At 39.2% G+C, this 25,107-nt stretch overlaps 1 protein-coding gene across 1 annotated transcript; it reads left to right on the top strand.

The window, feature by feature from the left end:
• Positions 1–2,633: 2,633 nt before the first annotated feature.
• On the top strand, positions 2,634–24,641 carry DCAF7 (DDB1 and CUL4 associated factor 7). The gene is made up of 7 exons (XM_063300424.1): positions 2,634–2,908; positions 5,225–5,383; positions 18,204–18,315; positions 19,741–19,859; positions 20,260–20,469; positions 21,122–21,239; positions 22,339–24,641. Exons 1-7 carry the CDS (start codon positions 2,771–2,773, stop codon positions 22,509–22,511), a joined length of 1,029 nt encoding a protein of 342 aa, XP_063156494.1. The 5' UTR covers positions 2,634–2,770; the 3' UTR covers positions 22,512–24,641.
• The last annotated feature ends 466 nt before the right edge of the window (positions 24,642–25,107 follow it).

Raw genomic sequence — 25,107 nt, 5'->3', positions numbered from 1 at the left:
GATACAGTACCACAGGGATTCCAGGAATGCTATTTTATTGTTGTAGGGTACAATAACAAAATCTTGAAAGCCTGGCCAAGTTTCTCTCCATCCCATCTCAAACTAAACAAAATCAAAGTGGGGTTATTTTGAGTTTCTTTCTTATGCTTCATTCCATCTCTGACTGCGTAATCTCTCATCTAAATCCAAGTCCTTCCTTAACGGCTCTTTCATACCTTCCGCAAGGTCAACTCTAAATTCCATTATACCCTGACAGGAACCAGGCTGCCATATTCCGGACCAGCTACAGTTTCCAAATCATCTTCAAAGGCAGCCCCACACAGAGTAAATGATAGTTGTCTAAACATTTGGTAATATTTATTTATTTAATCAATTTACATAGCCACCCTACTTGGCACCCAACTCAGGACATGAGTCCCCGTGATGTGGGCTTCCCATTCCAAAAAGGGCCACAACTGGGCATCTGTTGAGCTGTTGGCACTTACCTGCACAGAAAATAAAATTTCTAATAATTTTTGAAGAGGAGACGAGAGGGTTACAGAAATCTCAGCAACTTTTTCCCCTTTAGAATTTAATTCATCTCCCATATTCCTATTGCAGAAATTTTACTGGTCTCTTACTCATGGCTCCTACGTGAACACATGAGGTGGCTATTCTCTAAACTGGGGTTTCTCAGTCAGGGTTCCATGGAACCCTAGGGTTCCACGAGAGGTCACTGGGGTTCTCTGAGACATCACAATTTATTTAAAAAATTATTTCGAATTTGGGCAACTTCATGTTAAAGAGGTAAGTTTCATTCTTTATTTTTTATTTAAGAACACTGTTAATGCATATGTACAGGCCTACCCATGAAACAAGTATAATAATTTTGTATCTTCTGGCCTATATTTGAGCCTGAATGTGCAGGGGTTCCCCAAGGCCTGAAAAATATTTCAAGGGTTCCTGCAGGGTCAAATGGTTGAGAAAGGCTTCTCTAAACTGATAACAGAGGAAAGTCCAGCTGGTTAGAATATGACTCTGTCTCCAGTTCTAAACATACCATTGCAGCTCCAGCCAGTGGTGGGCAAAGGTTCCAGCCACCCTGTCTATTATTTAATGGAATTCTTGTTCTGTGCTTTCTAGTTTGGAGCAAGGCTACTGAGATCTCTATCAGAAGAAACCCAGGCTCTCAACTCCCACCTCATCCCTCTTTCCTATTCCCATAAGGACATAGAGGAAATAGGGGAGGGGAAAATTTTGAAAGCAAGGAATTTACCACACATTTCTACTGCTATAACCAATTGTGGGTACCTGCTTATTAAAGTGGTGTGGCTCAAGGTATTCCTTCTCCTTGCTCTCATAAATTTTGGCAATAGATCAATTCAGATTTCCATCCTTCCATAAAGAAATAACAAAACAAAATACATCACAGGTTGTACCAAAGATCAGCTAGCTATATTACCCCATTAGAGAATGGGAATTGCGAATTTTTTGCTCTTTAGCAGATTACTGAGAATGGTATAAATGAGAAAAGAAGAAAATGATAAAATCAATAGGCTGGCGTTGGAGGTTGGTTTCTGAATGTGGTAAAAGTATGTGACATAAGTAGAGCATACGAGAGAATAAATGGAAAGTGAGATGGCTCAAACCTGAGTAGGGAGTAAGACAAGGATAGTGTGATATGCTCCTTAATGTATAAAGGTACAGAAACATTCTGTAGTGTTAGAGGTGTTCTGATAGGGGTACCTTCTTATGCATTTTCTGAGCTTTATCTAACAGTGCTTATCCCCAAAAGGGAACAACCGTGATGGGTTTGTATGTGTGAACTGCTCCTTCCTTTTCTTTAGAAATCCAGTCCAACTACAAGGCCAAGTGATGGCAACATAGCACCATTAAAACAGTTAGTTAGGAGCCAGTGAAGACCATAGTCCACACAGGGCCTTGCAGCTCATCTTGGCCAAGAAATTAGCCAGTGATGGCTACCAGGCCTCGGATCAGTACCTGGACCAACATGAACATAATAGGGCCCACCAGGAATAATAGTGATTACTACATCGTGCCTTCTTCAAATATATATTATAGTCAAGACATTTGTTTGGATATGTTTACCGCATCATCATCATTCATCCTTTACAACAACAGAGATGAACGATACATATGCAGATTAAAACAAAAGAAGGATAACAGCATTAAGCACAAGAAATTACACTTGAATTAAAAGCACCACGTAACTACTATCATCGCTGCTCTTTTTCTTTCTAAAGAATACGCTACTATCCAGTTATCACCCCATGGGCACCTTCCGGACTCTCGGTGAAACTTCCTAGGTCGCCTTGAACGACCCGGAAGAAACCAAAATGACGCTCAGAGGAACCAGGAATTCATATTCCAAGCTCTTCAAATGTGGCTCTGTATTTCTATCTCTATGTCCCAAGCGTTTTCTTTTTAACGAGAGCGACTAACTAAGTCATACTTCATACGCTCAAATGTAATGGGAGAGGCGGGCTTTATCCAAGAACGACAACTTTCCCCGCTAATGGATACTTTCATGATGGCCAATATGTAAATCCCCTTCGGAGGTTGAGCGAAGTGGACGTACCGGAAAACCAATGAGAAACCTAGGAGTTGCGGAATGGCGTGGCCGAGGGCCAATGAGGAATCAGAGTTTGAATAGAGTGAATGGAGGAGTGGGGTTTGCCATCGTCGTTGTGTGAGGTGAAGAAAGACTGTCGGGAGCGATATCTCGGGAGGAGGTCGTGAGAGGCTGACGGAGTAAGCCGTCCCGCCCGCCATGTCGTTGCACGGGAAGCGCAAGGAGATCTACAAGTACGAGGCGCCATGGACCGTCTACGCCATGAACTGGAGTGTCAGGCCCGACAAGCGTTTTCGGCTTGCCCTGGGCAGCTTCGTAGAAGAGTACAATAATAAGGTGGGCCACCTGGCAGGTCAGTGGGCGGGAAGGGGTCACTGGAGAGGCCGGCTCGGTGTCGTGCCGGTGTCCGCTGTATCGCCGACCGAGTTCCGCACTGCAGCTTTGGGCTTCGTTTAGCGCATCCCAGTCGGTCCTCTCCGCCGGCGGCGGCGGCCCAGTTAAGCGCAGCGAGCGTCAAAAAGGGAGGGCGGGGATCGGAGCGCGCGAGGGGCCGATCTGCTTCGGAAGTTGGGTCAGGTTTGGCCCTTGGAGCGGCTCTGCTTCTTCTAGAGAGCGGTCAGACTGCTGCGTGACAGGCAGGGGCCATTGCGATATTCGTTTTTTTGTTGGCGTGATGGAAAGAGAAGAAAAACTGCACCTGCGCACTTTCTGCTCCTCTAGGAAGTGGGGGGGAATAAAGTCACTTTCTGTCTGAATAGCTTTAGAAGTTGTGTTATTAAATTTACTCTTGGGAAACCCATGGTAGCTACACGATGTAAAGTTTGTGTCATGCTCCCCGATCAGTCATTACAGTTGCTTGTGACATGCCTACCGTATGTTCCTTCAGTGTTATAATTAAATTGATAACGTAAGAAGAGCCCTGCTGAATTCATTCAAATGGATTAATTTGGGAGCTCACATGCCTGAACCGGAGGGCTATAACCCCTTCCCTTACTGTTTTCTGCAAGGAGCATTTGTTTATAATTTAAATTTACAACGTTACTCAAAACGTGGTCCCTGTTTCAGGAAACAGTAAACAGTCATCAGTATTGCAGTAGAAGCCAATGTTAGTGTGATCCTCCATGGAGTCTCCTTTTCGACGCCAAACAAATTGGCTGCCATTACCACAACTGTGGCAGTGAATGCTTGAACCTGTATAACAAAAAAGTACTTTTTTCTGTTGGCCCTCCCTCAATCTCTCTGAATTTAATTTCAATAGATAATCACACACTGAAAGGAGGAAAACTTCTGCATTTATTATTAAACAACTGGATTTTATTATCCAATTATTTAAGCCAGACATTATACTGTTGTGTCTCCCCTTGCCCTCCTTTGTTCCAAGGTAGAGCCCCAATTACTGTAATCCTTCCTCATACAGGAGCTACTCCAGCCTTCCTAATATTTTTAATAGCCCTTTTTTGCACCTTTCTAATTCTGTAATATCCTTTTTAAAGTGTGGTGTCCAAAACAGTAGCCAAGGTGTGGTCTTACCCACAGAGTTCTCCTAATGACTCAAAGATGGAATTTAATATTTTTATAGCAGTTGCAAACTGGGTTGATATCTTCATTGAGCCATCTGCCCTGACTCCAAGATACCCTTTCTAATCAGTGACTACTGGTTCCTTATGTATACATGAAGTTTGGAATTTTTGTGCCAACATGCACCCTACATTTATTTACAGTGAACTGTATTTACTATTCTGAAGCCAATTCATCCAGTTTGGAAGGTTGCTTTTGTTGCCCATCACAATCACTTTTTGATTTTACTACCCTGAACAGTTTGGTGTGTAACAGTTTGATGTGTTCAGCAAACATGGTCACTTCACTGATCAGCCCTAATTCCAGATAGGTTTTATACAAGTTAAAAGCACCAGTCCTGACACAAATCCCTGAGAGACCTCACTTCACTCATCTTACCAGTATGATAATTGTTCATTTATTCCTATTCTGTTTCTTGATTTTTTTTTTAAAGTTGCCCATCCATAAGAGCATCTGTTATCTCACGGCAGCTGAGTTTGCTCAGGAGCCTTTGGTGAAGAACTTTGTCAAAGGCTTTTTGAAAGTCCAAGTGTAGAATATCTGTTGGGTCACCCTTCTCCACATCCTTTTTGACACCATCAAAAAAGGTGGAAGGTTAGCAAGGCAAGACTTTTCTTTGGTTCCTTTTCAGCAAGCCTGGTTCTTCAATCCTTCTATGTGTTACTTTCTCTATTACTTCAGTTCTTTTCCCCTGGAAGAAATTAAACTAACAGGCCTATAACTTCCTTTCTTGTCCCTCAATCTCTGTAGAAACATTGGGGTCACATTAATTATTTTCCAGTCCTTAATAATAGATGGCAGCGTTTAAAAGAATTGTATTCTTTTTTTGTGAAAAGATGGCAATTTCATATTTAAGTGCTTCAAGAGTTCTTGGGTGGTTACCATCTGGACTTTGGGATTTATTTAGCTTTACTTGATCAGTTTGGCTTTTAACCATCTTTCCTTACCTCTTTTTGTCTCAGGTTGTCTAGTCTTTGTCCTGAAAGCCTGTTAGACCTATTAGACCTTGGGACTTCAGAACATGTAGGTGAAAAATGAACTGGGATATGATGAAACATATTTTTTTTCTCATAGGTTCAGCTTGTTGGGTTGGATGAAGAAAGCTCTGAATTCATTTGCAGAAATACTTTTGATCACCCCTATCCCACCACCAAGCTTATGTGGATCCCAGACACCAAAGGGGTTTATCCAGACCTTTTGGCAACCAGTGGTGACTACCTGCGTGTGTGGAGAGTAAGTAGACCGTTTAGAAAATTGTTCTTCTATGCTTTGATTTGAAAAACCAACAGCAGTAGACCAGCTATTATGAATTACAAGAAGCATTACACTCAGCCTACCAAAGTATAAAAGGTATGGCTTTTGATGCATGTAACTTGCCCTTTTTCATAGGTTTCTCAGAAATTTCCCACAATGCATTGCAATATTGGTGAGACCACAGCAGTATCTCAAATATAGCACTGTATTTGATAACGATTCAGGAGAGTTTCATAAACAATTATTTAATCTGTAAGCTCCTCAGTTATCAGTGAAAAGAATTAATTCTTCACCAGTTCATAAGAAATATGTTACAAAGAACCTGAGAAACTGTCTGCCCTAATGTAATGGGAGATAAATTGGTTCTTAGCTGGAAGTAGTTCAGTGTAGAAATGTTTGGAACCCTGGGACTTCAAGACTCCTGTTATAGTATTGAATGCCAGAACTCTGTAACATAGCCATCCTCATCCACAATTGTGGATGAGAGGGCAGACTTGGCTTGCATTACCAAAATTTGGGTGGGGTGGGGAAAGGGGGAGTTCATTGGTAAGAGCTCATGTTCAAGCCTACAAAGTAGCAATTCAAGCATTAAAAAAGAAATATATTACCACACTTACTGCATCTGCTGAATGCTACCTAGCAGCTCTTTTTAAATTGTTCCCTTTTAAGGAAAGATGGTCATCAAGAACATCTGAAGGGCCAAAGTGGCACTCAGATTTTAATAGATTTGGATTCTAGTTGGATAGTGCTAATGGAGGTGATTGCAACTTTGTCCTGTGAATTGCTCTGGGATCAGTTTGAATCTGTGAGTCCTGAGGAAATGAATAGGGCTCTCTCTCTGTAGTGTCAGCTCTGTCACTTCTCAGTTGGATCCCTACCCCTCACATTTGATTGAGGCGTCTCGTGAAGTGGCAGAAGAATGAGCTTCAAGCATTAATCAATGCTTCTTTGAGTGAGGGGATGTTCCGTTACCTCTGTAAAAGGATATAGTGTGACCCCTGCTCAAGAAGCCTTTGCTCAACCCAGTTATTATGGATAATTTAGACTTTGTGGAGTGCCTCAGGGCTTTCTACTCTCTCCACTTCTTTTTGACATCTATGAAACCAATTGCGGGGGTCATCTGTCGGCACGGGTTATGGTATCATAGGTATGCTGATGATACACAGCTGTATGTCTTGGCTTTGGGCTAAACAGGTGATGCAGTAGAAGTGCTGATCCAGTCTGTGGAGGCTGTCAGGCTCTGGATGGGGAGGAAAAGACTCAGATTAAACCCCTCCAAGACAGAGTGGCTTTGATTTTGTGGACCAAACAATTCCAGAGAAATAGCCGTCTTTGACTCTGAATGTTGTACTCCCCTGTTCAGAGATGGTTTGCATTTGGGGGTCCAGCTTCTACTCAGTCAGGTAGCAGCTATGGACAGGAGGTCTTTTGTACAGTTATATTTTGGGCACTAATTGCATCCATTCCTGGATCAAGGCCCTCCTCACAGTCACTCATACCTTAGTCACCTCATGCTTGGATTACCATAATGCTGTGTGCAGGGCTACTCTTGGAAAGCATCTGGAAGCTACATCTGGTGGAAGCCTGGGCAGTGCCTGATATATCCCGATATACTTGGGTGACTCCACTTCTTCAGGAGCTGCATTGGTTGCCAGCTGACTTCCAGAAGAGATTCAAGGGTCTTTAAGGTCCTATGTGGCTTCAGATAGAGTTATCTAAGGGATGGCCTTTTTCCATATTCATCTGTCCATGCAATCAGATCGAATAAGGTCAACCTCCTCCAAGTCCTGTCTGTGTGAGATTGTCAAGACCTTGGAAACAAGCATTTTTATTGCTACCCCATACTTTGAAATTCTCTCCCCGCACACCTTCCCTCCTGGATTTCAGAAGAGCATTTAAGACCTGGTTGTTCCATCTAACACAGAAGGAGGGCATGTTGTGGGTGAGAGTTGGAATCTGGCAAGCCCATGACTTTATATATTGTTGGTTTATTATTTTGGTATTGCCTGATTTGTTTATAATATAGGTGCTTATTTTTGTTTATTTTTTTAGGGGGGGTTGCTTTTTATTTTATGCTGATTTTGGTTGTTAACCACCCAAAGTATTTGAGAATGGGTGACATAAAGTGAATAAACAAAAAAATACTTTTAACCCTATCCCTTCCTACTTAGAAGAATTACTATCAGTTGCATCAGCTGCCAAGAATTTGACAGGAATAAGAGTAATATGTTGAAGTTCAGTTTTTTGATGCAAATAAAACCAATTAATACATTATTGTAATTGAAGTAAATTGTATTTAATTGTCAGAAATTGAACTTTCCTAGCTAGGGTTCGGTTTCATTGCTGTTTTGCATATATATGAAAATAAAATGAAAACAACGTTCTTCAAGACAACAGTCTAGCAGTGTATTCTTTATTATAGTCTTATAATATCATTTGAATGTGATTGAATGGGTGATTGAACTTAGGCAGTTGTGGTTTATTCAGTAAACTAAATAAACCATAGCTTAGTGCAATACCTGAATTTCATCACTGTCTGATTCAGATTTCCTAACATTTAAATTCTGTTTTATTCATACCATTTTGCCCTAGTCCAAAAATAGATTGGAAAAAATAAAAATAAAGTCCCCATTCTTGTAAATAAGATAATCAGAGGCAACTATAGTAGCTACTAGATGCCTTTCCTGGGCAGGTACAGCACTGAACTTTCCAATACAGGTAGTGCTCATTTAGCAACCACAATTGGGACTGGCAGCTTAGTTGTTAAGTGAAGCAGTTGCTAAGTGAACCACGACTGTGCTTATGATCTTACTTCAGCTTTCCTTTGCTTTACAGACCTGCGAAGGTCATAAATGGGAGAATTAGTCATAAAGTTACTTTTTCATCACTGTTATAACTGTGAACGGTTGCTAAACAAGGCAGTTGCTAAACAAGGACTACCTCTAGTCCCATACCAAACAGATTTTTGTTGCTACTCCGTAAGCTGCCTCTCCCATTTCCAGTATATTTTTTCACAAGTTTGGAGGGTTTACACATTGAAGTAAATTTTGATTTGCTTAACCATGTTTTCATTAAATTGACTGTATTCATCCAACATGCCATAGCATAAAGCAGTGTTTTTGGATGGTTTACAAATAAACATTTGAATCCACTATTAATTTGTTTTACACTGGAGAAATTGATTCCTTTGAGACTGCTGTTACTGTTATCATTTGATAACGTATGATACACGCACACACCTACATACATATAATTCTTCATTTTCCCTTTGGTTCCCTTTTCTAGGCATCAAATATATACAACTCATCATTGTATTTATCTTAATTTAATACAGGTAGTTTTCAACAACCACAATTGAGACTGGAATTTTGGTTGTTAAGTGAAGTGGTCATTAAGTGAATCCAACCCGATTTTATGACCTTTTGCAGTGGTCATTAAGCGAGTCACTGTGGTCATTAAGCAAAACATGTGGTCATTAAGCGAATCATGCAGTTCCCCATTGATTTTGCTTGCCAGAATGGTCAAAAATGGTGATCCCGTGACCATGGGATGCTGCAATGGTCATAAATGTGAACTGGTTGCCAAGCGCCCAAATTGTGATCACATGACCGCAGGGACACTGGGACTGTCATAAGTGTGAGCACTGGTAGTAATTTGCGTTTTTCAGCACCACTGTAAATCTGAACCATTACTAAACAAATGGTCATTAAATGAGGACTACCTGTACTTACTTGCTTTATTGTGCTGTATTACATGCTATATTATTGGCTATCCTTAAATGTTGTTAATGTGAGGTATTTATTTTATTTATTTTATTAGATTTATATGGCCACCCATGTTGACATAACAACTCGGAGTGGCTAACAACAGGTTTTAAAAACTATACAAAATAACAGCCAAAACCAACTAATATATAACATCTATAATGACCACTGAGATGAAAACAGATCTAATAAACTAAGAACACCACATGGGCTCCAGCTAACCTTCTGACCCCCAGGCCTGGGAACACATCCAGGTCTTTAAGGCTTTTTGGAAAGCCAGCAAGGTCGGGACCAATCTAATCCCAAGGGGTATGGTGTTCCAAAGAGGAGGTGCTACAACAGAAAAGGCCTGCTTTCTGGATCCCGCAAGATAACATTCTTTAATTGATGGAACCCACTGCATGCCTCTCCTGCTGGACCTCATGGCACAGGTAGAAAAATCAGGGAGAGATGGTCCTACAAATAACCCAATCCTATGCTATGAAGGGCTTTATAAATGACAAGCTTCTGGAATTGCACCCAGAAGCATACATCTTGCAGAACAGAGATGTAACATAACTGTCCACAATGCCACATTCTGGACCAGCTGCAGCTTCCAGATGATATTCAAGGGCAGCCCCATATAGAGTGCATTGCAGTAATCCACTTGGGAGATGATTAAAGCATGAGCAACTTTGAGCAGTGCCTCCTGGTTCAATAAAGGATGTAATTGGCACGCAAGACAAGGTTGTGTAAAGGTCCTCTTAGCCAGGGCTGCCATCTGTTCCTCAAATAGGACCCACCAGTCCCAAGAGAACCCCCAAATTGTGCACCAGTTCAGTTTGGGGTAGTGTAAGCCCATCCAGAACTAAAGATGGAAAATCAGTGGAGCCAAGAGCCACTTCAGTTTTGCTAGGGTTGAGCTGAAGCCTGTTCTCTCCCATCCAGGCCTCTACAGCCTCCAGACACTGAGACTAGTCCCCCACAGCATCACTTGCTTGGTCTGGAGCAGAGATGTAGAGTTGGGTATCATCAGTTTACTGGTGATACTTCAATCCCTGCTGTCAGATGACCTCTCCCAGAGGCTTCATGTAAATAGGAGTGGAGAGAGTTGAAACCTGAGGTGCCTCACACAAAAGGGGCCTACAGTAAGAACTCTCTCCTGCACCAACACTGATTGGAATCAGCTTTGGAGGAAGGAGGAGAAAAATACCATGACCAATGGTATTGAAAGTTGCTGAGATCAAGGAGAGCCAGAATGGACACACTAACCTTTCCTGCTGTTGCCAAAGGTCATCCACAAGCACAATCAGTGCTGTTGCAATCCTATATCTAGGTCTGAAACCTGACTAAAAGGGGTCCAAATAATCTGCTTCCTCCAGGATCATCTGAAGCTACAGTGGGACCACCTTCTCAACACGCTTCCCCAAAAGTGAAGTCTGAACACAGGAGGAAGGTGTCCAGTTTGGTCGGTTCCAATGAAGGCTTCCTGAGGAGGGGGTGAACCATCATCGCTTTCAACATTGGCAGGATTTCCCCCTCCCTCAGTGATGAATTCACCACCACCAGGACCCAATTGCACATGATTTCCCAGAAAGACTTAGCTAAGCAGGAGGGACATGGGTCTAATATACATGTGGCCAAGCTTACAGTTCCAGAAACCCTGTGCACTTCGTCAGGACTAACAGGACCAAACTCATCCCAGATAGCAGAGCCAGACTGAGTCTCAGTTACCTCCATGGGATCTGCCTCAAGGGGAGAATCCAGCTTGGAGCGAATCCAAAAGCTTTATCTGTAGATGTCTAGCATATTCCTTACAGCAGCTCTGGAAGAGAATCTCCAGTTCTCCAGGAGGGACTGAGTCATTCTAGACAGGACAGCTATCCACAGACTATTTCACTGCCTTTACCTCCACGACATGGGCCTTAATAGTGGCTGTAGTTCATGCTTGATTGGGTTCGCCCCTCGTTATCCTTTAGCACTGCACCAGGTGTCTCTTTTCCTCTAGTTGCTCTAGGTGTCTCTTCTCACCTCCTCTAAACAAAAGGGAGCCCTAGGATACACAGGAGGAGAGAAGCCACATGAGCATGGTCTGATCCCAGTCCACAGCTGTCTTCTCATTCTAGGCAGTGACTGAGGCATCAGTTAGACCATGTACCAGACCTTCAGGAACAACCTCCAAGCTCCCTCTGGAACTGAATAGAGTCCATCAGTGTCTGGGTTGGACCATTCAAATAGACCCAGCCTCCCTGCAGCAGCAGCAGCAGCAGCAGCAACAGAGCATTCCAAGGCAATCAGAAAGTGATCTGACCATTGACAGGGGAGTGATGGTAATCTCCTCCAACTCCAGGGGGAGCAATTTGCTAGCTACTGTCTTGACAAGAAAATCATATCTTATGTATGACCACCACTATGTGTTCAGTCCTTGATAACCTGGGTCAGATCCAAGACTGTCTTAGTGGCTATGAAGGTCAGGCCAGCTCAGTCTCCACCCCCACAGAAAGCAGTTTGAAGTTCCCCAAGACCGTAAGCCTGGGGAAATTCATGACCAGTCAGGCCATGGAGTCAAGGAGCTCAGGCAGACAGGTTGCTACATAGCAGGGATCTGTTACAGTAGCAGTAATTCCAATTGATCCCTAGAGCCCAGCTTAACGGGATCTCATATCCATTATGTATGAGGCTGAATCTCTGAACACCACAGAGTATCTCACATGGCATTTGCTACTCTGCCAGCTCTGCTCTAGGCTGATGCCACATTCAAAGCCCAGGCAGGCGTATTTCTGAGAGGGGAACACTCTTCACCATGCCCCAGGTCTTGAGAACACACACCAGTTCAGCCATCTTATCTATGATAAGGTTACAGATGAAGGACTTTTTCTATCCTAATCTTTTTACAGACTGACCAGGTATTCAGCAGTAGCGGCCAAAAGCTGTGACTTTTGAAGGTCAAATTATCAAGAAATGAGGTTGAGTGCAGGAGGCTGGAACATGGCACCAGGACTGAGTTCCCTGAGTGTGGCCTGCCCCCTGCCTCCTGCCATACTACTTCCTCCTCATCACCACAGCAAAGTTCTTGTTTGCCCTTAACTCCCCCAAAATCTCCCCCTCCTCAACTCACTATTGGCCCATCTCCAAGTCAGAGTCCCCTCACATCTCAACTGGTCTATCAAACTCACCAGGGGAGCTGCCTGGGTCACTGGGATGCTTGTATACCAGTAATCAGCACCTCCAACAATCCCTCCACCCAGGCCCACATCCAGCCATACAAGAGCACCCCAATTTCCACTCACATGAGGGGTGCCCAATCTCTCTCCTTAGCCAATTCAATGATATCAGCTTGCTGCTCCCTGTCCCCCCAGTTCTCACCCAGGGAAAGGACCAAGAAGTACCCCCATTGGAAGAAAAAATTACTCTCCACTGTCCAGTCCCAACTCCTTGTTGAAAAGTTCTAGCTGCACAAACCTGTCCACCAGGGGAAGATAAAAATCCACAGAGGAAATCTGACAGTTCCATACCGCAATGGCTGAGACACCAGGTGGTGTTACAAGACGACTACCAAACCAGAGCAGGGGTTGAATGTAGCCCCAGGGCCCAGGCCAGCCCAGTAACAATAACAGCCCTCTCTAGCTCCCATTGCTGCCAGTCCACCATGTTGTTGTTGTTGTTGTTGTTGTTATACACAACTATGTGAAATCACAGCTGCCAGTTCTTTAGCTGGTGTTGGCCTTCATTCTCATCAAGTTCTTCCCAAGAACCTAGGATGGTGTAATGTATAGGCATAGTATATGTGCAGATCCAAGCAGCATGGCCTTTTGTAATTGACAGATGGAAATTCTGTCAATGCGCAGATTTTCTAAGTGCCATCCAAGGTTTTTTGGAATGGCACCCAGTGTGCCGATAACCACTGGGATCACCACTGCTGGTTTATTGCATAATCTTTCAGCTTTGATTTTCAGATCTTGATACTTGTGATCTTCTCCAATTCTTTGTCTTCTGTTCTGTTATCCCCTAATATTGCCACATCAATTATCCACACTTTCTTCTTTTCAGTCACAGTGAAATCTGGTGTGTTACGCGCCAAGACTTTATCAGTTTGTATTCAGAAATCCCACAATATTTTAACCTGCTCATTTTCGACTACTTTTTCGACTGTATGTTCCCACCAATTTTTCATTACTGGCAAATGATAATTTTTACAGATGTTCCAGTGAATCATTTTGGCAACCGTGTTATGTCATTGTTTATAGTCAGTTTGTGTGATCTTCTTGCATGAGCTGAGTAATGATCTACTGTTTCTTCTGCTGCTTTGCATAATCTGCATTTTGAATCTTTTGATGATTTTTCAATTCTGGCCTTGATTGCATTAGTTTGAATAGCTTGCTCTTGAGCAGCCAATATCAAGCCTTCAGATTCTTTTTTAAATGTTCCAGTTCTAAGCTATTGCCAGGTTTTATCCATGTTCCCCTCAGTCTTTTGTAGAAATTGACATGTAATGTTTTTCTTTGCCAGCATTCTGTTCCTGTTTTTATTACATTATTTCAATATTCATGTTTTGTTTCCTGTACATTCAGTAAGTTCCAGTTTTTAACTTGTATCAGTGCTTGTTCTTGACTGTCTTTTACATAAGCAGCCAATGCATGCTTTTCTTCTTCAACAGTTGGTTTGACTTGAAGTAAACCTCTGCCTCCATTTCTGCGGGGCAGGTATAATCTATCAATATCACTACAGGGATGTAATGCAGGAGTTTTCTTGTTTTTCAGTCCAAACTGTCCAGTTCAGCTTGTGTCCAGTTAATAATGCCAGCAGTGTATCATATCACAGGTATGGCCCAGGTATTGATGACTTTGATGGTGTTTCCACCGTTCAATTTTATCTTTAACGGTTTTTCTCACTCTTTGGATGTATTCTTTACTAATCACATTTTTAACTTGCCCATGCTTGATGTTATGCCACTGTAAAAAGCCCAGATACTTGTAGGCTTCATCCTGATGGCTCCTGATGATTTGGCCATTCGGCATTTCAATTCCATTACTGTTCATGATTTTACCCCGATTTATTGCTACTGTAGCACATTTCTCTAGGTCAAATTCCATTGATATATCTGTGCTAAAAATTCTTACAGTATTTGCCAATGACTGGATTTTGATTTCTGATTTTCCATAAAGCATCAGATCATCCATATAAAGCAAATGTGAGATTTTATTAGCATTTTTTGCTATTTGATAGCCAAATTTTGTTCTCTTCAAGGTCACTGAAAGTGGGATCATAGCAATGACAAATAATAAGGGTGATAATGAGTCACCCTGGAAGATGCCTCTGCTAATGTTGACAAGCCCATATTTTTCATTTCCAATTCTCTATTCCATTGCTTTATTATTCTTCCTATAAACATTCTAATGTTTTTACTGACACTTGTTGTTTCCAAACATTTGATGATCCAACTATGTGGTAATGAATCAATTGCCTTTTTATAATCAATCTAGATCATATGTAAATTGGTTTTTCAGCTTTTGCAATTCTTCAAAACCATTGTTTCAATGAGAAGTTGATTTTTGTACTACTGCTTTTCCTTTTATTTTCTTTCTGTTCTACTGGAAGGATGTTATTTTTTTCCAAGTAATCTTGGATGTTGTCCGCTATTATGCCTGTGGGTAATTTAAACATTATAGGCAAGCGTGTTATTGGTCTATTAGTTTCCTGGTGTTGTCCCTTTCACTGAGTCTTTTTGAATCAGATAAGTTTTGCCAGTTATTAACCAGTCACTGATGTCTCCTTTACGCAATACTTCATTAAGCTGTTTAGCTATAGTTGGATGTAAGCTAGTCAGAAATTTGAGCCAAAAGCCATGCAATTGATCGTTTCTAGATGTCCAGTTTTTAAACCTTTTCACTTGATTTTTAACCATTTCTGCTGTTTTTATTAGTTCTTCCATTTGATTTTTACTAAATTCATCTTCAAATTCTTTTATCCATCCACCATTTTTATTAAAATCTTTTTAAGTTTTCCATAGATCTTTCCAAAACTGGATTGTTTCATTTTTGTTTGATTTTCCATTTTCAAAATTTCCATTGCCATTTATACTTTGGTAGAATCACCTCTGGTCTGATTGAAATAGCTAATTTTGCTTAAATTGGATGATTCATGCCTCATAGCATTCAATTTTCCCAGGTACTGCTGTTATTTGCTGTTTTATGATTTCCAAAGCTTCTTCAATTTTTCTGGTGTTAAGCCAATACTTTTTAAATAGGCTTGTCTTGACCCTTACATTCTTCAATTTTTGTTGTTTCATGTTCTTTAAATTACTCATATCTGATCTTAAGTTCTTTAGCTTGGCCTTCAGTCTGATCTTCCACTTTGGGATTGAATATGATTTTGCTTTTGGTTTTCTAATTTCAGTACCCAGTTCTTCTGGAACCACCACTGTTGTACTGTAGGCAAGCTGGTTGGTCTGTTCGATAGATGTTATTTTAATCCTTGCAAGTGCTTTATTCACAACCTTCTTCTTTTTTGGGCACTACTTTCAGTACTGGCAGTCTTTGTCTTTCTACTGGTAATTGTGCACACACCATAACTTTCTCTTTTAATTCTTCTTGTCAGAGGGTCAGTTCATAGCTTGTTTCAGTGCTGACCTGTACTGGTTCTGTTGTTACTACTTTTGCTAAGTTATCATTTATGTAGTTCATATCAGCTATTTCCTTTATATTTCCAATTTTTTTTATCTGAGTTTCTTCTACTATTCTTCTATTGTTTTGGGGTCTTCCATTTTCAAAATTTTTCTGAATTGCTTCTGGTTCTGCATCCCTGAATATTTTATTTCTGGTAATGAATCTCCTTTGATCTGCTAATCGTTGTTCATTGATATTTGAGTCTGGATAAATTCCTTTCCACAGTTCAAACATTCACTTTAAGTAGCCCCATTTGTTGTTTCCAATTTATAATAGCAAGCCATAATGGCATGGTTTTCAAACACAGTACGCTTTTGTTTTGTCTGTGGTGGTTGTTCTTCTAGTAATCCTACAGGGCTAAGTCCTGGTTGCCCAGCCATAGCTCCTGAGTCCTGTTGCCCACTTGTTGACAGATGCCCAGGAACTCTAACACCTGACATGGTCCTTGTTGATCTGGGCAATAACCGATTCCATATAAGATTCTTTTTCTGTTTTCTGACCATAGTTAATGGATACATTTAGTCTGGCTCTTCTGCTGAGACTAGACTGGCTTGGGTGACCCTTCTGGTAGAATACACTACCAGCAGCATAGCCCTCAACCTCATCAGAGCATCACAAGCCCCTCCTCCACAACAAGGGGTATTATTATTATTATTATTATTATTATTATTATTATTATGCCTTTGAGTCATTGCTGACTTCTGATGACTGCCTGGACTAGTCCCTAAAGTTTTCTTGGCAAGGTTTTTTGGAAGTGGTTTGCCAGTGCCTGCTTCCTAGGGCTGAGAGAGAGTGACTGGCCCGAGGTCACCCAGCTGGCTTTGTGTCTAAGGCAGAACTAGAACTCATGGACTCCCGGTTTCTAGCATAATGCCTTAACCACTACAGCAAACTGACTCTCATATGATTATAGTAGGTGCATATTTGAAGCCTACAATAGAAAAATTGAAGATCCATAAGAAGGTGGCAGGGTAGGCTCCAAATAGCATCGATTGAGTAATTCATTATGTGGCAGAATTTCATAATATTGGTATGATGCAAATCTTACATTTCTTCCCAAATAATGAATAAAGATTTCCTCTGAGGAAGGCAAGGGTGACTCACAGTTGGAATTATCATATAGGCAACTACTTAGGGGTCTTAAATTTTTTGTCAGGTATTAATTTGGGTTTTTTAATGTCAGTTGCTTCATATTATTTGCTGTAGTTTTTTACCAACTCTAATTTAGTATATTTTGAGTACCTTTTGTATCTAGATTTGTATTCTAGTAAAATTATAGAAATGTGGAGAAAGCAGATTAAGATTTTAGATGACTTTGACAAGAGTATTTTAGGCTTAGTATTTTAACAATAAAAAAATCCTTAGACCATTTCATGTAAATTAGGTTTCAAACTAATTTAGGTGTTTGAAAATGAGTATTTTAAATTTGAAAATGATAACATAATTTTTTGTGTGAAACCACTGTGCATTTAGTTGTGCTACTGGAAATGTTCTTTATATTCTTCTGGTTGATAGACCATGACGATCTGTTTAAAAAATATGGTAGACCCTGGAAGTCTGATATTTGTCCATATCTCATGAATGGACAGCAAAAATAACAATATAACCCCATATCTATGCATTTGAGATTAGATTCCTTGTATCTATGGTCTATAAAACCACAAAAATGTGCACTAAGATATTGAAGTTTAAGTCTCTTGTGAGATTTTATGAGAGGACTGCTTACAGAGGTCACTTTATAAATCAGTGGTAATTCCCCCTAAAAAAACACTGAAAACATTGAATTTATCATAATCACAATGAATAATAAGTTGAATATAGTTTGGAACAAAATTTAAAAAAGAAATCGGTTTTGGATTAAATTAAAGCCAAGAAGATCTGACATTGTTGTCAAAATGAAGAAAGCAGCATTGCAGTATCCTGATGCAAGTGCCACCCCTTTTGTATGTGCAAGGCACAACGCTGTTCTTGTCATTTGCCCCCATTCATCACTTCCTGCAGACACCTCTAGTTAAGTCTAAAATTACATGAGTTGAAGTAATTTATTTGTGTAATTGGGTTTTCTTCTGTGCCCCCTCAAAATCTAATAGAGCAGATTTTAAGGGTTCATGGTAGATGTGCAATTCTGCTGCTGGAAGGAACTCCCTCTAACTTAACTAAAAACCTCCCTTGAATTCTATATTTTAATATAATTAAGAATCCAATAATCGTAATGGGAAAAATATTGTTTCTGGTTTTGCTCTCTGGATGCAGTGAAATGTTATGGAGACGCATGAGGCTTCGGAGGAATGGCCTTTTCCTTAAGTTTTCTATACACTGAGGGTTCATACTCTTTTAAATAAATAAACTGACTCAATGTGATGACAAGCATATATTGATATTTTTGTTCAGGTGGGTGAAACAGAGACCAGGCTAGAATGTCTGCTGAACAACAATAAGAATTCTGATTTTTGTGCTCCACTGACCTCCTTTGATTGGAATGAAGTGGATCCTTATCTATTAGGTAAGGGCCAAATGCTAATGTAGCAGAATGATGATGGTAACATGATTAACACAACTAAGAGTTTTATTATAAATTTAGCTAAGAAAATTATTGGTGGATATCTGTTTCATAAACTAGCCAATGGTAGGTTTCATATTATCTTCTAGATAAGAAGTAGACAATCTTTTGGTGGCCAGTGGCCTTAACATATTGGGAGGAGTGGAGAGCTGCAGATGGATGGAGTTACATCATGCATTTAAGTGAGAGGGAGTTTTGGAGGAGTTTCTTTGTTCTGACTAGGCTTATACTGTAATTTTCATCTGTTCTCAAAATTCCAAGAAACTATCCCATTAATTTTCTGGAATCATGGCCAGAGGAGACTCTAAAAGGCATAGAATATGATTCAATTTATCAAAATAATTAAACCAGACTTGGAAGAGCTTCCTCTGTTCATTGAGTATGACTTTTTTGCTCAATAGTAAAAACTTCATGAAGTACAAAGATTGTTCTTGACTAAGTAATGACAGACACTGGAGAGGTCCTACTACGTACTTGTCTTAGTTATGACAAATTGGTTGAATTGACATGGAGCTGTCCTGGATATTGTGCAGATATTTGTGTCATTTACTGTTAGGCTTTGTTGTTGAATTATATTGTCCAACAAAGGGACTTGAAAATACTGAACAAATCTATTCTGACCATTTTTTTTCTTTTGGCAATTCTTTGTTGGTACAATAATCAGCTAGTCAGTCAAAAATCGTTAAGTACCATCTTTTTAAATGTCAAATATGCAGCAGAAGAATGATTTGTGATTTTGGTGTGTTTTTATAATTGCATTATGGCTTCATTTAATCGCTGAGGAAGTAGGAGCTTCTTGGTCTTGTACTTTTTTCTCCTGTTTTAATGTTTATTTGAAGTCTCACTAAGACTTTAATAAAAATTAAAATTTATACTAGCAAATTGTATCTATGATTAAAATGTATATACTTATTTTCATTCTGTTATAAATTATAGTTGATTAAAACTTACTTTTATTGATGCACATTAGTTCTCCTGTAATAGATACTTGTTATGGAAGTAACAATACTGTTCTTTATTACATTAGTCAAATCAAATATATTTTGATCATATGGGCAGTCATAATCCCATGGCATTAAATAGAATATTGATTAACCACAATGTAGAAAAATACATTTTAATTTTTAAATTTTAAAGATGGTAGTTTGATGTTTTGACTGCCATAGGGGGTCTGAGGGTTGCAGCTCTGTTTTTTAAAAAAGAATTAATAGACACATTGAGGTTGCTTTCTATAAATCAAGAATGGGGTGGAGCTTTACTTTTTTGAGATCTAGGATTAAAAATGTTATGTAATAATCTATATATGTATTGCTTTTAAGGAAAAACCATCTTAATATATGTATTTTCTTCCCTCTCAAACTGTGCCAGGTACTTCTAGCATTGACACAACTTGTACTATCTGGGGTTTGGAAACTGGCCAGGTCTTGGGAAGAGTGAATTTAGTGTCTGGCCACGTCAAGACTCAGTTGATTGCCCATGACAAAGAGGTGATGGTGTACTTTTTTTTCCTGTTTCTGCAATTATGTGCAATTACTAAATGTTTTTAAAAATCCAATCTATAAATTGGAAATAGTGATCTAGGAGCCAAGGTGGGTTGTGTTGCTATTAGTAACACATTTATTTTCCTTTTAGTAATTCATTGATAATGGGGAATCAATACAACAAAGTAAAATATTTTGCAAAAGAAACATTCTGCTTAGAAGGAGAGAGTGTTATGCCTAAAGCCCTATTTTGTGGTAAGCATTGTCCTTTTTTAGGCTAAAGCAAATAATTTGTTGGACATATCTTCTGTACTCCTGCCTTTGCATGAAAAATTACAGTGGGGACAGAAATCCTTAGTACAGGAAGCATCATTTTATCACTTTTTTGCCATTGATATCTGAACAGGTATATGATATTGCATTCAGCCGTGCAGGAGGTGGGAGAGACATGTTTGCTTCTGTTGGTGCTGATGGCTCAGTGAGGATGTTTGACTTAAGACACTTGGAGCACAGCACTATTATCTATGAGGATCCTCAGCACCATCCTTTGCTCCGCCTTTGCTGGAATAAACAGGATCCTAATTACCTTGCAACAATGGCAATGGATGGTATGGAGGTGAGACACTGTTCTGTGAGAATGCCCAGTACGCTTTGTTTCTGAGTAATATAGTGACCTTGATAAACTGTGCTTTCCAACTATGTGCTGAAAACAGTGGGACTACAGTTTCTGCTACACGGATTACTTAAAATTACCTTAGTTACACACAGTTCCATGAAGTAAAATAATCAGGCAGATGTGCATGTTAATTAGAGCATTACTAGTATGAAATAAGAAATGGATGGTTAGTAATCCTTATGGTGGCTTGGTGAGATGAGCTAGCCAGTCTTTGGTTGCTGTAGTATCTCTACAAGCAGAATCCATTTTTAGAAATAATAAACTACTCTTCTGTTAATTTCTCAATTTTAAGGCATATATTGTACTGATAGATAGCCTAATACGTGAATTGTACTAATGAGCAGTCATAGCATTTTATATTGTGATTTGTCATCTAGGTTTCTTTGCAAAAAGTGTCTATAGTCAGGAGATACTGTCATATTTTTATATTCATTATTAGAACAAATAATTTTTCAATTACTTGGAATAAATATGCTGACTTGATAGCTGGATTGCAGTGTGAATGCTCTGAGCACTAGCTAATGAAAGTATAAAAATAAAGTCTAAGATAATTTCTTTATAATTAACATTTATAATTATTTTCCCCTCTGAGGTGGTGATTCTAGATGTCAGAGTTCCTTGTACACCAGTTGCCAGGCTGAATAATCACCGAGCGTGTGTGAATGGTATTGCTTGGGCACCACATTCTTCTTGCCATATCTGCACAGCAGGTAAAACTGAATCCTTTGTATTCCTCCCCTCTTTTATTTGGGCATTCAAGAGGTGATAGGGATTTACTGTCATTCCCAATATGTGAACATAGGATTGTAGTCTGAGTTCTCTATATATTATCTGAAGGCTAACAACTAATAAGCCAAGTAAATCAAAGGCATGAGATAAGAAAAAAAGGAAAGGAAATATAGCTAAATATAGTTTCACCAATACCATTCACTATACCTCCCTATTCTAGCAAAAATCCTTGCTTCTTCCACATATATACCCCTGTCATACGTTGTCTTTTCTTAAATCTCTCAACTCTCTGTTTCTGAAAATTATTAACTCCATTCAGCCACGGCTTTCTTGGTCTTCACCTCTGTTTTGACCTATTCACTCTTCCTTCAGATGCTGTTTTTGTAATATGGCCCTTGTTCGTTCTCTCTGTATGACTAAATCACCTTAACATACTTCTTTTGTACCCACTTTTGTAGTCAACCCACATTCATTCAGCACTCATTAATTCTTCATCCTCTCTCTTCACTGCCCATGATGGCTTTGGCAATCAGAGCTTTCATATACTATATTATTGTGTTGGTGTAGATTAGCTTACCAGCCTTACTTACACCTGTGCAACATGCAACATTCCCTGCTAACAGTAAGGAAAATAGTGATCAGTTTTGACATATTTTGGCCAGAATGCCAGGGGTGCAACCAAAGCCCAATTTTATTCCAAGCATGCTCATGCTATTCTGTGCAAGCTAGCGTCTCTAATCCAGGGACTACCATGTAAACCAACATACTGTGTAAACCAACAATAAGATACATGCAATCTACCGATACGCACCTACGATGTCTATTTTTTACTGCTCTAAAATAAAAATAAAATGTTACAATGTAATTTAATTAACATGATTTTACTTGGGAAATATACTTAAATTTCTACCCACCAACAAAAAATACTTTCAGGATTAGCCAGATACTGTTAGTATAGACATATCTGGTAGTAATGTCACCAGTGACTACTCACAGCTTTCCCCCTCTATTTTGGGGTACATGGATGAATACATTTTCTGCAAAGAAAACTTAACCAAGTCTGTATTTCACCTTTGACAGCGGATGACCATCAAGCTCTCATTTGGGATATCCAGCAAATGCCTCGTGCCATTGAGGACCCAATCTTGGCTTACACAGCAGAAGGAGAAATTAACAATGTACAGTGGGCATCAACTCAGCCGGACTGGATAGCTATCTGTTACAACAACTGTCTGGAAATCCTGAGAGTGTAAAAATAACTAGGTTATGGGAAATAATGAAGCAGGATGGTAGTCTTTCAGTCTTCTAAAGTTAAGAACAAAGCTGCATTGAAACAGTGTCACTAGCTCTTAATATCTTCTTCTAGGAAGACTTGCAACTGGAGTTAATGAGTATATATGATGAACTTCTACCCATGTTTTCTCTCTCCTCCCCTCCCCACTCCATGCCAATGACTTAAAAATGCAGGGATATCCTTAGTGTTTCAGATCTTCTCAGATTTTATTAACATGTTCAATTAAAGTTATGTATATATTATGGCCATCTGTGTTGAGCATTTTTATTACAATGGCACTGACTACCAATTAACACTCTACCTGAAATAATTTGTTATAGATGCCTAAAAGCTATTCAAAGTTATAGAGCTATAAAACTAACTTCTATTAAATATTTTATTCTTTTCCTCTCTCTCCCTGCTCCCAGGCAATTTGTTTGATACCAGTTATGAGTTTGTAAGGGCTTTCTGTGAAACTAAGTTCTGTTGTTGTTTAAATTGTTCTTTGCCTATAAGCAAGGACTTGTCCTTTGCAGGAGCTGTTGGAGAATATATTTTGCTCTTGCAAAAGTATCTTGAATTGAAGCTTTAATTTGGAATGGTACATTAGATAATCATCTACATGTTGCTGTCCCTTCTCTACAACTAAAGAGTCTTCAGAAGTAATAGCAGTGTATAAAACTGGGTATTTGGGTACATACCTAGTATCTGATAACAAAAGTACATCTAGTTTTAAATTGTGTCGGTGTGTTGCCCTCCCTCACAACATTACATTTTTTACTAAAATGTAGGAAACACTTCAACTGGTGGTTTTTACTGTTCTAATAGACAAACATTTTCCTGACAAGTTTTGCTTTAAACTTTCAATAGCAGTTTTTATATCATTTATCTCAGCAGTGATACAATTATGCAAAAAAAAAAAAAACCAAACAAAAAACTTTCCTTAAGGCAGCATAGGATATACACATAGTATAAATGCTGAGAATTAAATTTGTTGTCAATATATGGGATGGTACTTTTTCTGAAAACATGAACATGATCAGATACATGCAATTTACAGTACTTCAAAATGTGCAAGCATCTCTACTATAGGTATATTAATATGCTGCCTCTCATTCCCATATCAAGCTACTTCAATAGTGTCACCTGTATGTGTATTATAGTTCTTCTCCGATATATTAAAATGAGTGTATTTGTGATTGATTCCTCCTCCAGAAGAATGGCTTATTTAGATTTCAGAGAAGAGTCCATAGTTTCCTATCAGAAAGCACTTTTCCACAATAACTTGAGGGAGGTGTGATCAGCAGAGCTTTTCAGATGTAACCACCAGTCATGTATATAGTGAGATCAACTGTGGCAAGCCTATTGATTATTTGTCTCATAGTATGTGAGTATAGTACAGTTGAAGGAAAATATAATTGATATATACATACCTGTACTGGTCTAAGACACACAGACCATGGGCATAAGATGTATCTAGTAAAGGAGCCAAAACATGCAGATCTAACATGCAAACAGTGTTGGATTGTCAAGTGATGAATATGGATTTGTGGTATCTGTTTCAAAAGGAACAATGTTCTTAGTGTACAGGATATTAATAATATGGGCTTTTTTTTACTAACCAATTCTGAACTGTAAGATGTTATCTTATGTTGTGTACTCCCAGTGTGATGATTTCTTAAAGGTGTGAAATTTGTAGCATGACTGTATAAAGTTCCAAACTCCTTGTTCTTTCAATAAGCAATAGCACTGATTTATGTTCCTTTCCCCCTACTCCCAAGTGTTGCATATATTTTCTAAGCCAATATCGTTGGGCAAAGTTGTTATTAATCTTATCTTTATGTGGCAGACAATGGTTAACATTGCAATATTTTGATTTTTATGGAAAAATATTTGAAATGGACTTTATCTTGATTTGGGACACCCAATTTCTGAATTGTATTGACATGTAAAAATTTTAAACAGTTTTTTAAAGGGTTTGAAGTAGAATGCTGGAATTTTTAAATTGTTAATCTTGCTTCCTCTGCATATTTTGGTTTGTTCCATTCCTACTTCCTTGTGTGAATTCTGCCTTTCTTACGTTTTAATAAAATGGAACATTTCTAAATTATTCATGATAGTATAAAATGGAAAAAAAAGATATTAAAATATACATAGTCATTTAATTTGTTGAAAAGTCAGTTCTGAGGGGAAAAGGCAGTATAGAATACAGTATACATTAGAATACAGCTGTTTAGAAATAGGCCAAAATGCTCAAATTTACATTGAATATAGCTGTATAAATAAAAGTTGAAGTTTGAGTAAAGCTTTTCTTTTATGTTAAAAATGGAACTCTTCTGACAACCTAGTCCCATGTTAAGATTCAGACTGAATTTGGTAACGCAGGCCCTCACTGCAGTGGAGACCAACCCAGTTTCAGTTGGTATGAATGCATTAAGAGATGTAGTAATCCACTTGAAATAAGACTCTTAAACGTTTAGATTGGATGGTGGGTTATTTCATATCAACCAGAAAATCCAGCTGTAAAAGTATGTCACTGTGGCTTTTCAAGCCAATTTTTATTACCACTATGATGG

The sequence above is a fragment of the Candoia aspera genome, chromosome 4 (assembly GCF_035149785.1).
Source record: "Candoia aspera isolate rCanAsp1 chromosome 4, rCanAsp1.hap2, whole genome shotgun sequence".
Lineage (NCBI taxonomy): Eukaryota > Metazoa > Chordata > Lepidosauria > Squamata > Boidae > Candoia > Candoia aspera.
The sequence above is the reverse complement of the archived record's forward strand: the minus strand, read 5'-3'. Positions and strand labels throughout refer to the sequence as shown.

What these genes read in the sequence shown, in the direction of transcription:
- DCAF7 (XM_063300424.1), top strand. Translation starts at nt 2,771, where the DNA reads ATGTCGTTGCACGGGAAGCGCAAGGAGATCTACAAGTACGAGGCGCCA. An exon ending in TAGAAGAGTACAATAATAAG is followed by an intron (nt 2,909 to 5,224) that starts GTGGGCCACCTG and finishes TTTTTCTCATAG; the next exon opens with GTTCAGCTTGTTGGGTTGGA. An exon ending in TGATTGCCCATGACAAAGAG is followed by an intron (nt 19,860 to 20,259) that starts GTGATGGTGTAC and finishes ATATCTGAACAG; the next exon opens with GTATATGATATTGCATTCAG.